General features: G+C 43.0%; 1 protein-coding gene across 10 annotated transcripts in view; it reads right to left on the bottom strand.

Annotated features, from left to right (window-relative positions):
- Positions 1–13,551, bottom strand: part of HDAC4 (histone deacetylase 4) — a 123,351-nt gene that overhangs the window by 83,900 nt on the left and 25,900 nt on the right. For 5 of the 10 annotated variants that reach the window (XM_083401021.1, XM_083401022.1, XM_083401016.1 and 2 more), the window contains exon 3: positions 5,492–5,563. In XM_083401021.1, the coding sequence (XP_083257147.1) occupies positions 5,492–5,563 (72 nt within the window). Of the gene's footprint in view, positions 1–5,491; positions 5,564–5,586; positions 5,642–13,551 lie in introns of all 10 variants that reach the window. The other 5 variants (XM_083401020.1, XM_083401024.1, XM_083401019.1 and 2 more) reach the window with 1 other exon arrangement.

Below are 13,551 nucleotides of genomic sequence, written 5' to 3'. Positions count from 1 at the left end.
GTTATTGCTTAGAAGATTGCACTGTATATGCATGGCACTCTATTCACAGTCCACACTTCAGTAAATGTCAAAATTTGCTGAAACACTAAGAGACAGTGAGATCATAGCTATCTATAGAAACAAGCTTCTGCAGTATCTGACTGCAGTGCCAAGATACAGGAATGATATTTTTATTGAAGCTGTAGTAGAACATACCTCAACATGGAATAATAGCAAGCTATAGCTAACGATCACCAGATATTTGTCCATTCTGTTTTAAACGCCTTTTTAGTCACAAATAATTATAATATGTTGAACACTATGAAGCTAGACTAAGGATTCAAACCAGAAGATAAAAACCAAGCAGAACTTTAAAACGTAACGTATAAGTAATATGGTTTATATATTGCAAACCATATTCAAACTGGAAGTCCTTCACAGTAAGACACTAGGATGAGCTCGGCACAGACAATATGTGCTAGTCCTTCAACGCTGATAAGGCGATCTGGAACATGTTCCCAAGTTAGAATAATAGAACTACAGAATTGTAGAGTTGGAAGGGACCCCAGTATCAATGCAGGAATCTCAAATAAGCATCCTTGACAGAGGGCCATCTAATCTCTGCTTAAAAACCTCCAATGTCTGCCACCTCTTGTGTGAGTCTGTTTCACAGTTGAACAGGTCTTAATGTCAGAAAATGCAGCCCTTTCTCCAAACTATGAGAATTTTCCCTGTGGTTTTTTTTTGGGGGGGGGGTGGAGGTGGGATAGGCAGAAAGGTAACCATGGTCAGGATTACATGTGCACCAAATTTATCTCCAGAAACAGAATCAGATGGAGAAATTCAAGTCCTAAAAGGGAGACACAATACAGTTCCTGCCTTCTGTAATAGGAATTCTGAGGTCTTAGATATATGTTAAATGTTCATAAGTGTACCAACCAAGCACGTACATAGATCAGCACAGGAAGACCGACCTGGAACCATTTTTATTCCCAAACTGTCCCAAGCTGACCAAATGTTTTCTCTGTAAGGTCAAAGGAAAATGGAAAAGCCTCCCTATTGTCTTTTCCTTCACAAATCCTGTCTTAAGGGTATGTCTGTGTTTGAATAGGGTGTGAGCCTGTGACCTGGCCCAGGAACTAAGTATTTATCATTACAAAAGACTGGCCAGGCTCCCCAGGCAATCCAATCAAGTAACCTGCCAGACAGGAGATAAGCAAGGACAGGAGAAAAACATGTTTCTGGGGGTGGTCTTGATCTAGAGGGTGGCAATTTCAAAAGTCTTTATATGGCCTTGAGCGCCATTTTTCTGGGTTCCTCCTCTTCTCTTGCGGGTGAGGGGAGCACCCTGTTGCAACAGATCAATAAAGATCAAGCTTACTAGCTGCTTTGCTTCTCAATATTCTCTGGTTGGCCTCTGTTATTTTCTCCTACCAATAGGGAACCTATGTAAGGACTCTATATGGGCTCTTGGATACCCCATAAGGGAAAAGGGGCAGGTTTTTGTTTACAATACTTCCGATCAGGGTTACAAGATTGGGAGCACTAAATGCTTCATTCACATGTCATGCAAAAATGTGGTTTAGCACAATGAATGAACAGGAATGAGCCTCAGCAACCCTTAGGCTTCCACATTCCCCCACCCCAGTCAGGATGCTTTCGGAAGCTTTTGCTTTCAGTTTTGGTTAACCACAGCTTGCCATGCCATCCAGACCCAGAACTGTGCTTAAAATTAACTGCAATGAATGGAATGGTTTGAAGTTGAACATTAACCAGTTTATCACTCCCACACTACCTCCAGCCACACACAAAGAGGAATCCAAAACCCCAAAGCACAACCAAGAGCTGGTTCATGAATAAATATACCATATTTTTCGCCCCATAGGACGCACCGGCCCATAGGACGCACCTAGTTTTTTGGGGGGGAAATAAAGGAAAAAAAATTATTTCCCCCCCAGGTGCAGGGCTGGGGCGGGGGAAGCCCGAGCTTCCCCCGACCCCAGCCCCCAGAACAGGCTGCTATCTGCTAGCCGTGGGAGAGCCGCGCGATGCTCTGGATGCTTGATTATACAAGCTTCATAACCCATGGTTTAACAATGACTTGCTGTGAAACAAACCAGTTTGTTTTAAACCATGCTCTCTGGCTCCTACAGAAAAAAACACACCACGATTCATGAAGCATGAGAGTGCCAGGCTCCTGCCCCCCAAATGGCTTGTACAAAACCAGAGTGTGCTTTATAATAAATGACTCTCTAGAGAAGGCTCTCAGCTATTGGCACACAGTAAATGAAGAGTAAGCCAGAACAGGCATCAGGCCACAAAGTCCTTTAAGTAACTGTGTTCAGGTGGGGAGATGTTCCTGACCCAAAGCTTATCTTTTCCTTCTTTGGCTACTCGGTATGTACTATTGCCCATCCGCCAATACCAGACACAAAATAGTACCAAATGTGCCCTTTGGGGACAACATTAAAAACATGGAGAGGCATATAAATTCTAGCTAGTTCCATGAATTGATTATCTAGAGCAGTGGTAAGCAATATACTGCCTTCCATATGTTCTGGACTACAACTTCCATCATTGCTAACCTTTGGCCATGATGATGGGAATTGTGCTCCAGAATACCTGGAAGGCCCTAGGTTGCCTATCCCTATCTAGATCCCTTATGGCCGGCTTTCAGAACTCAAATTGACTTGGAGGGTGACTTGCACAGGGAGACTGGGGAGGACATAAGGATTCCAACTGAGCGTTCTCAGTGGTGTTACCCCAGTTGTGGATTCCTCTTCTTAGCCCTCTTCTCCCTTCTGAGTAACCTTTCCTAATCTGGTTAAATCTCCCCCCCCCCAACGTGATTCTCATTATGACTGACCCTCTGCTGCTATTGCCTTTTCCCTAAGCTAACAGCAGTGGCAGGAGTGGTGAGAATTTTCCATTAGAGCTGTGAGAGTGGGAGGAAAGGTCTAACATTTCCCTCTCTGCAATTCCTCTTTTGCTGCTTAGTTGACTGGGGAACAGGTAAGCATAGTGAAAATGAGGCTGGACTACAAAAATAAATTAATTTGTATCTGGAGGCCCCCCCATTTCCTGTGGATTAGTGGGAGGGTAGTCAGCAAAAACAAGACCTGGAGCTGACTGTGGCTCAGATCATCAGCTTCTTATAGCAAAATTCAAGCTTAAACTGAAGAAAGTAGGAAAAACCACTGGGCCGGCAAGGTACAATCTAAATCAAATCCCTTATGAATACACAGTGGAAGTGAGGAACAGGTTTAAGGATTTAGATTTGCTGGACAGAGTGCCTGAAGAACTATGGATGGAGGCTTGCAACATTATACAGGAGGCAGCAACGAAAACCATCCCAATGAAAAGGAAATGCAAGAAAGCAAAGTGGCTGTCCAATGAGGCCTTACAAATAGTGGGGGAGAGAAGGCAAGCAAAATGCGAGGGAGATAGAGAAAGATACAGGAAATTGAATGCAGATTTCCAAAAAATAGCAAGGAGAGATAAGAAGGCCTTCTTAAAACGAAGATCATGGCCACTGGTCCCATCACATCCTGGCAAATAGAAGGAGAGGAAATGGAGGCAGTGAGAGATTTTACTTTCTTGGGCTCCATGATCACTGCAGATGGTGACAGCAGCCACGAAATTAAGAGACGCCTGCTTCTTGGGAGGAAAGCAATGACCAACCTAGACAGTTCTTAAAAAGCAGAGACATCACCTTGCCAACAAAGGTCCGTATAGTAAAAGCTATGGTTTTCCCAGTAGTGATGTATGGAAGTGAGAGCTGGACCATAAAGAAGGCTGATCGCCGAAGAATTGATGCTTTTGAATTCTGGTGCTGGAGGAGACTCTTGAGAGTCCCATGGACTGCAAGAAGATCAAACCTCTCCATTCTGAAGGAAATGAGCCCTGAGTGCTCGCTGGAAGGACAGATTGTGAAGCTGAGGCTCCAATACTTTGGCCACCTCATGAGAAGAGAAGACTCCCTGGAAAAGACCCTGATGTTGGGAAAGATGGAGGGCACAAGGAGAAGGGGACGACAGAGGACGAGATGGTTGGATAGTGTCTTTGAAGCTACAAACATGAGTATGACCAAACTGTGGGAGGCAGTGGAAGACAGAAGTGCCTGGCGTGCTCTGGTCCATGGGGTCACGAAGAGTCGGACACGACTAAACAACAACAATTTTTGTGGGCCATGTAACATTAAGCAGTGGGCCAGTGTTGGTCAGGGGAGTGGGGTGAACTGCACACTTCTGAATGAGAAATAGAAAAATGTTATGTATCTTGGAGACTACGTGTACAGATCAGAATATGTGCAGCCTACCTGGAGAACCAATGGAATGCAGGCAAGGTATGTACATTTCCAAGGCCTGTGGGAGATTATTAATAATGGCTGGAGAATGCAGAAAAGTTAGTCAATATATGCACATTCCCCAATGCCTGATAAAGACCAGGAAATGACTAGAAGATGTACACAATTCCCCGAGTTATGAACACATTCTCTATAAGGCTAGGAGAATTTGCAGCGACCACTTGTTATACACATTAGCAACTTAACATACATATGAAATTCCCCTTAACATACATATGTATTTATGCTTCCTTTCCCCACAGATGTGCAAACACAAAGAAATGTTCAATAAATCTGTATACAGAGTATGAGAGTTGTATATGTGTGTGGATGTGACAGAGTGATGGAGATTGATAATATTTATACAATCAACTCAATATTCAAAAACCTGGCCATCCTTTTAGTTACCAAATATCATTCCATCCTATTTCCCTATACAAATTAATTATAGGTTAGTACCAATCAATAGCATCACATATAATCAAGCAGATTACAATGATAACATATATATAACAACTGCAGCATAGGCCAAGATTATAAATACAACCATTATCTCAATATTATTTTAATTAGCTTGAATAAATTCTGCAATTAATATCTAACCCATATCTATTCCATTCTAGCTCATAATATTCTTTCTTTACCATGTTATTCAAATAACCTAGTACCACAAATAGATCTAATGATATTATATAACTTAATATTACCTATAATGGACAGTTAACCTTTTTCCAAAAAAAGTTAATTTCTGCCGTATCTACGCATTCCAAAGAATAATCACCATTTCATAAACCCAGGGACAGGCATATAAAGAAATCAGCCCTAACAGACAGAAAGGACCCATATTTACACAGATGAGGCATCAACATAAAACTCAAAGGCTGATATAAAAGTTAGTAAAACAACAACAACAATCTTTATTATGGTCCAGAGACCCAACAAAAATTAGTAAAACTGTTTGGCCTCAGCTTTGCTTTGTTTACTTCCTTCAATATCCTTCCCGTTTCCATTGTTAAGTATTATTTTTCCATAGTTGACATTAAATACTACAAATAATCTATGCTCCAAATGATTCCAAAAGTATCACGTTACAGATCTCCCACCCCTTACAGAATGTTATGTATACTTCTCACATATGGCATAATAATAAACAGCTTTATCGCTTACCAGAACTTGGCATATGGTTTACTCTGGCTGGATTTAACAATTCTACTGGCTGGTCCCTGCCAGAAAGTCCATCTGAAAAAAAGAGAGAAACCCACCTAGTGTTAGTAGCTCCAGCAGGTTAAAGTTCACCAGAGGGTCTGAAGACATGACCTGATGAAAAAATAGAGGCAAAGAAACTGAGCTACGATTCTCAATATATGTATATATATATATAGTTTTCAGTTATAAGTACAATTTACATTACAATATATTTTGTTTCCGTATTCAACTGTATTGAACTAAATTTTATGTAAGAACATGGTTGTTTTTACACAGTGTGTTTATATTACTGGCATTTTGTACCTTGCATTTAAATTGTAAGCAACTGTTGTAGCCTATGATACCTAATACAATACAAATTGATCATTCTAACAGTTTGGTTAAGTTATTGGTAAATGATTTGCAGAAACTTTATTAAGTTCATACTTAATAACAAGTTGCAAAAGAAGCTATTACAGAGTTACCGGTAATAAAAACACACTGCACAAAGTAATGAACAATTCTGAGAATTTTGGGTTCCTTTTTATTAAGTGCATGAAATCAAACTACAATCTGGAATTGTTTGGGGGCTTTTCACTGCTGTTATAATACAAAATACAGATTGTAGAATATTTTTATATATTTTTTTTTCTTATAAATCCTTATTGTATATTAAACAGCCCAATATAGGAATTAAATTAAATTGTAAAAAAAGACAAAATAAGTTTTTCAACACACAACTGAGATTTCAAGAAGACAATGTTTTAGGAAAGGTTTACTTTAAATGGTATAAGCAGAAATTCATGCTGTCAAAGCACTTTCCTGATTATAGTTTTTCTGGGCCACTGTGCCGGGAGCCCACTGTGCCCCTGGGTCAGGCGATGCCACGGCCGGCCACCACAGCTAAGAAAAGCGGAGGGCAGCATTGCTGCAACTCTCCTCTCTCTGCCCCCCCCCCGGGGGTCAGGCTGGACACAGCTGGCAGCGTTGGGCCGATGAGGGAGCCTGTTGTTGGAGGCACCTGGTCGTGCCCCCTCAAAAAAATATGCCCGAGGCCACAGTCCCCACAGCTCCCACACACACTACGCCATTGACCCACGTCATGCTGATCTTTTCAGGATGCTGAAGAGATCAGTGTAAAGTCGGCTTTCCAAGAAGGCTTGCCCATCAGCTGGCATCACTAGTAACATAAGCAAGTGGGCATGGTTTGGAGGAATGGCTTTACAGGCCAAACTGGACCCCCCCCCTCAGTGGGCCCAGACTGGCCCACAGGCCAGAGGTTCCCACCTACAATGTGTAGCCATAGCCATACACAATTTCCTCAGGAACGAAAAGTTATTTCCAGCTGCTACCACTATCTGATCATCCAGATATAAAGCTGAATCTAGCAGCACCCCTAAGCTGATTTTTCAAGTTGAGTACATCCCCCTTCAACTCCTAATCCACAGTCTCCCTCCCTCCTGACCAGGAATACATCTGTCTTGTACTGAGCTTCACAATGAGAACCTTGAAGCACCAGTTCAGAACCCCATTTTACCACATCTCACGTTTAATTTAGTAAAGAAAAACATCACATTGGGTCTAACTAGAGAGGAATAAGTTATATCACTGTAGCTGAAAATGATACTCCCCAACTAAAAAAGGTAGAGAAAAAGACAGCAAATACAACATTCTGAAGGCAAATCACATTTCTATTTCTACAGTCATTGGCCAGGAGTGTACAGTGCAGACTAGAACAGTGCAGGTCATAGAACATTGAGAGATAAATTTGGCAATTGTGAGGTAAAATGTCAGAATAGTTCTTATTCAGTAGCTATTATGCTGTGCTCTCTTTGATTTGACTATCTCAAGTTACTAATGGCTTCAATGACCCACTAAAGAAAAAAGAACTCTGCTAGTGGCCAGCCAGAAGAGAAGGGAACTTTCCTCCAGTCACTAGACTGGGCCAGCAAGATACAAAACATTACACGGCAACCACCTACAATTCGGAAGAACAGAACAAGGAAAACTGAAGGAAAAGGCAAAGAGGTCAGGATAAAACGGGGGTTCACTGAGGCTATGCTTCTTATATAGAAGGGAAGTCAAACTTTCTGTTTATGGTTAGCTGAACTTTCTGGTTCTCCTGCAGCAGAGCATACATTTCCATCCCACCTTAAGGAACGGACATGGGATTGTTACCTGTCACATGTCTGTTTACATTCCAACACAGTATATGCTGGGAACTTCCATTGTGTGTATAGCTTTTGCTTTTACCTGTTCTCTCTGAGATGACATGAGAGAGAGACATGTTTCTTTGCCCTGATTTATGATTAATAAATCTGTAGTTGTAGTATGCTTCCACAAGCCTCACACCTATTCTGTATGCGTAGTTCGATCTGCTGATAGTGTGCTGTGGCTCAGAAGCCCGGGTCGCTGATTTACATCAGAGCAGAGGCGATGGTCTTCATAGCGGCACGGTTGGAAGGAGTCGGCTGAGCTGGGGCTAGCCAGCTGGCCTCCCGGCCATCTGCATGCCGACAATGTCCACTGAGGGCAGGAGAACCCCTATTCACAGAACTTGTTGCAAGATCCTCCTGCCAAAGGATACTTCCACTCAAGCAGAGATTGGGTGGCCACCTGCCATGGGTGCTTTAGCCGAAATTCCTGCATTGCTGGTTGGACTAGATGACCCCTGGGTCCCTTCCAACTGTACAATTCTATGATTTTCTGTACCTTGCTTTTGAGCACTGTGTATTTTGCAGTGATTTGGTGTGAAATCATCACGAATTATAATCAGGCAAAAGTTTCCTATTTTTCTCTGAGAGAGCATTTTCAGTCATTTTGGATTGTCATCTCCCACCAGTAGGAGGCAGGGCCTGACAATGAGGAGTCGTCTTTGTGTTGGCCTCCCCAGTTCTCCTTTAAGTGCACCTTACTTTTAAAATTCTTTCTACCTACCTACCTACCTACCTACCTATCATTCATTCATTCATTTCTAGTTGTTTATTCTCTCCCCCTACCCCCCATCCCAAGGAAGACTAGGATTCACGTGGATGGCGATCTCAGGATATCTAAAGTTCCAGCCTCTCCACTTTTCAGACTGAATGGATGGGTTAACTGAAAGGAGGAAGCTGTTGCTTTCTCCTGCCTTTTTGCCTTCTCCTTTATGTTTTCTATGAAAACATATTTATCCACCTTGGAGAATTCATTAAATGTGGTGGGGTGAAATCACAAGGCCACTCTACATATGTCCTGTAAGAGGATGTGGATGTGACCACCCCTCTATTATAATTACAAATGAAATTTTTGATACCTCCCTTCATCTGAGGATCACAGGGCAGTTTACAATTTAAAGACACAAAAATACATACCACAGTAACAAACAAAAATCATAACTCACTCCCCCCCCCCTTGATTGTGGGCATGATTCCCTATTGAACATCAATTTTACTCAAAGTCTGAGGACTACGTGGTCTGGGTGAACACCACCACATTCCCTCCAAAAGGCCAGAAACCCCAGCAATCTAACCTGCTTGGACAGGAGGATAGGAGAATTTTGTATGTGTGTTTGTTCATGTTGACTTGCTGTGTGTGTGCAACAAATATTTAGTCCTGCAGGAGGGGTGCCATTTACAGAAAACAATGAGAACTGGCAGGTCATCTCTTGTGAACGCAGAAATGTAAAAAGCCACACAGTTGTGAATACAGCCAAAAAGTCATGTGAGGAATTAAACACGGTACTGTACTATGTTGATCCTTCCATCCAGGCAAGCATATCAGCTTCCCAGACAGAACAATCCCCCCCCTCCTTCCCCCATACACTGTTCTCAAGGGCACATGAGGTGGGAAGCCTCCATTGTGGAAGCAGAAGTCATCTGAATCCTGCTCCGTGGGACTGAGGTTGAGTAAGGAAGAATAGAAGCCTTGATAATAATTAAGAAGTATTACTTTTCTATAAGCAATACTTAACAGTACACCTGCCCCAGATCTGTACTTGCAACACCACCAATACACACAAAGAACTTGTTTTCATCACATCCATGCCAGACTGCATGATTACTTCTGTTATCCTTTCCTTCCTCTGTCCTGAAAGTGATGGCTTCATTTACTATTACTATTTATTAAATTTGTATACTGCCCTTCGGATCACAACATAAAAATACAAAGTAATTCATGGATGTGGTGAGCATGTTGCCTCAAAACAGAAGGAGTGTGCTTTCTTTATCCAAGATGCTCATTGCCTTTCAGCTCAACTGCTGAGCAGACATTGGAACAGTGGCTTTCTAAAGGCAATTAAATGTGAGGGAAAGCGCATCCAGGCATGTAGAGCAGATGCCCTTGTCTGAGAGAACAAGATCCATTTTCTATTCATGCCAGAACATTTCCCAGTGCTCTATGCCTTTTAAAAACTTGCCTACTTGCCTGATAGACAGAGTAAGTGAAAAATTGTAATACATTTTTGTTGAAATACGTGTACTACACTAAAATGTAAAGAAATTGTTCCTTCAGCGGATTTCTGAAGAACACAATATTACAGACAACCCATGCATGTTGAATGACAAAAGTCACCTGCCATTATGAAAAAGTTTGAAGTACTAGCTTTACTCAAAATAATTCAACTCTTTGTCAGGGACTGGAAGACATTATACAGCCAAATCACAATCCCAAACATTGATAAATACTTTTGTACTGCAAATGCACATTGGGAGGCAGCAATTTGGGAGAGATATTAAATGAAAAGGAGGCTTATCCCCATGAAACATGCCAAAGATACGGCTGCTTTTCTACAAATAAGGGTTCCAGATCAGTTTCCAAAGCAAACATGTGAAGATGACACAGTTTGGAAGCACATCGTAGTAATGTAAAGGTTTAAATATACCCTCTTGGTGTGGTGCTCTGGACAGTTAGAGAAATCATTTATGAGTCTTCAGTTCAAATCCTGAAATGCTTCACATCCTCTTAAGAGTAATGGTCTTCCATGCCTTGAATTTGCCCAGCATCCGGCCTACCACACTGGCCAGCCAAATGCATCACAAACAAAGCAGGTGGATGGCGAGAAGCAGAATATCACCATCAGTTGCTCTGGAATTGCGAGACATTTCCAAAATGCCATGCAACCAGCAATGCCCTCACTCTTCCCTCATAGTTCGAGAATAAGGAGGTGAGCAGTGTGAGAAACTCAGATACCTAAGCTACTTCCCAAATTGCCCCTTAAACCTAGGTTACAGCTACTGTGACGGAATGTCTAGGCACCTTTTTTAAAAAAACAAGATTACAAAGCTGAAAATGAATTGTATATCTTGTTAACACAATAAAATTCAAAAAGCGTAATGTGGTTTTCCCACTTTTTTAACTTCTGTTTTGATTCCCATTGGTTATTTCAGGCGTATTTTGTGGCCTTTTGAAAAACAGAAGCAATTAATATTTCCAAAAAGAAAGCATCAAAAGTATCCCAAACCATACCATTGTACAGTGGTGCCCCGCAAGACGAATGCTTCGCAAGACGGAAAACCCACTAGACGAAAGGGTTTTCCGTTTTGGAGGTGCTTCGCAGGACGAATTTCTCTATGGGCTTGCTTCGCAAGACGAAAATGTCTTGCGATTCCTGGGGGGGGGGTTCGCTCCCCACCCCCTTTTTCTAAGGCACTAAGCTGCTAATAGCCTTTTAGCAGCTAATCCGCTAATCCCTTAAGTCTTTAATATCCGCTAATAGCCGCTAAACCGCTAATAGCGCTAATCCGCTAATGGGCTTGCATCGCAAGACGAAAAAACCGCTAGACGAAGAGACTCACGGAACGGATTCTTTTCGTCTTGCGAGGCACCACTGTATTTTGGGCAAATTAATCCAGAGTAACTACCATTTCCTGATTCCGTACTAACAGCAGCACACACACAGGCGTATTGAGTTGGGCCCAACATTAGGGAGGCCATCACATGTGCATGAGGTCACATGCCTCACCCCCGCCCCAGTCCAGCCAGGCCTGCTGGGACGCATGGGCACCCCTTTGAGGAGCGCCAGAGCGTCTTCCCAGAAAGCGCTCTGGTGATCACAGCAGTGTGCGGGGAGGGTGAAAAACGCCCTCCACGCCTCCTGCACCCATCTGGCGGGCCAGCGCTTGCCTGAGAATGCTGCCTCAGCAGCACCATCTCATGGCGCTGCCCAGCTGACTTGACCCAGGAGCTCCCTCGCACCTGCAGCCCTGTACGGACGGGGGGGGGGGGGCACGGCAACGCTACTGCCGCAGCCTCTCCTCCACTGGGCCAGACCTGACTCAGGAGCAGAGCTGAGGCTGGGCTCGAGGGCTTGCCTGGGGGCAGTGGGGGATTGTTGGAGGGGCTCAGCTCCCTGCCTATTGAGGAGGCTGAAGCCCCTTGCGTCTACTATAGCTGGTGCCCCTGACAACACATATTACAAGCCTGCACACTGATGGCAGAGACACCCACCTTGAGTGTCCAGTTTGGTGTCCCTCAATCCCCCCACTCCAATATTTGTTTTGTTTTTAAGCACCACTGTGAGAGTCTAAGGTAAATAACACTTTGTTATATTTTAGTATATATGCTGCCAAAGCAAGCATGGTAAATTACACTCTAAAATGCACTACAAGCAGTGACTGCTTTAGGCGTGTCCTATATGTGTGTATGGGGATGTGGGCGGCGCTGTGGGTTAAACCACAGAGCCTAGGACTTGCCGATCACAAGGTTAGCGGTTCGAATCCCCATGATGGGGTGAGCTCCCGTCGCTCGGTCCCTGCTCCTTCCAACCTAGCAGTTCGAAAGCACGTCAAAGTGCAAGTAGATAAATAGGTACCACTCCGGCGAGAAGGTAAACGGTGTTTCCTTGCGCTGCTCTAGTTTGCCAGAAGCGGCTTAGTCATGCTGGCCAGGGGTCCCTTTACCTTTATATGTGTATGACCAAGCAGGCGCACTGAACCCAGAAGTGACCCAAAAGTCACAAAATGGGGTGGGGCAGGGCAGGAGTGGGGTTTTTGCAGGCTTTTACAATAGATTTTCAAATATATGTGATTTCACTTAAATGCATGGTGCCTTGGAACTATGACAGAGTTTGAGGCTCAATGCCACTGATAATACTCTCTAGTGGTTTATTAAGTAAAGGACCCCTGACCATTAGGTCCAGTCGTGACCAACTCTGGGGTTGCGGAGCTCATCTCGCTTTATTGGCCGAGGGAGCCGGCGTACAGCTTCCGGGTCATGTGGCCAGCATGACTAAGCCGCTGCTGGCGAACTAGAGCAGTGCACGGAAACGCCGTTTACCTTCCCGCCAGAGTGGTACCTATTTATCTACTTGCACTTTGACGCACTTTCAAACTGCTAGGTTGGCAGGAGCAGGGACCAATCAACGGGAGCTCACTCCGTCGTGGGGATTCGAACCGCCGACCTTCTGATCGGCAAGTCCTAGGCTCTGTGGTTTAACCCACAACGCCACCCGCATCCCATAGTGGTTTATTAGAACACCACAAATAAAACATGATGGTATAGGTCCAGTAAGGAAAGTATCTCAGGATGCTAAGAACTGACAGAAACAGCGTATTTTTTTTTTAAAAAAAATACATACTTCAATGGCGCACAATACTTTGTGCCCCAAATTTTCAAGTTAAAAAAATCAGTCGTAACCTTTATGAAAGAATATTAACTTGCAATCTCCAATAATGTTTCTCTGGAATAAAAAAGCTTTTGTAGTTAAGATAAAACGGAAGTATGGCACCCTCAGAGTGGTGACCTCTGACATTAGAGTGAACAGAGAGCACCAATATTTGAGGTTATTTTAAAAGCAGCAAGAAAAGTGCAATAATTCAACTTTTACTTCAACTTGAATTCATTTCAGGACAAAACAACCAGCTACTACTAATTTATATTTACTTCCCAAATGTGAAAATTGTATTTTACTGCATGGCACTTCAATAAAAATAAAAAGTATATGAATAGCCCTTGAGGATATCTAAGGTTCAAAATAGCAACACGGCTGTCAAAGTAAGTGGAGGAAAAGTTAACTCCTCCACACTATCAAAATACAGAGAATAAAATAATTCATTATTTTATGATAG

This window comes from Podarcis tiliguerta (genome assembly GCF_965153285.1).
Source record: "Podarcis tiliguerta genome assembly, chromosome: 1".
NCBI lineage: Eukaryota > Metazoa > Chordata > Lepidosauria > Squamata > Lacertidae > Podarcis > Podarcis tiliguerta.
This window is presented reverse-complemented; position numbering and strand designations above follow the sequence as displayed.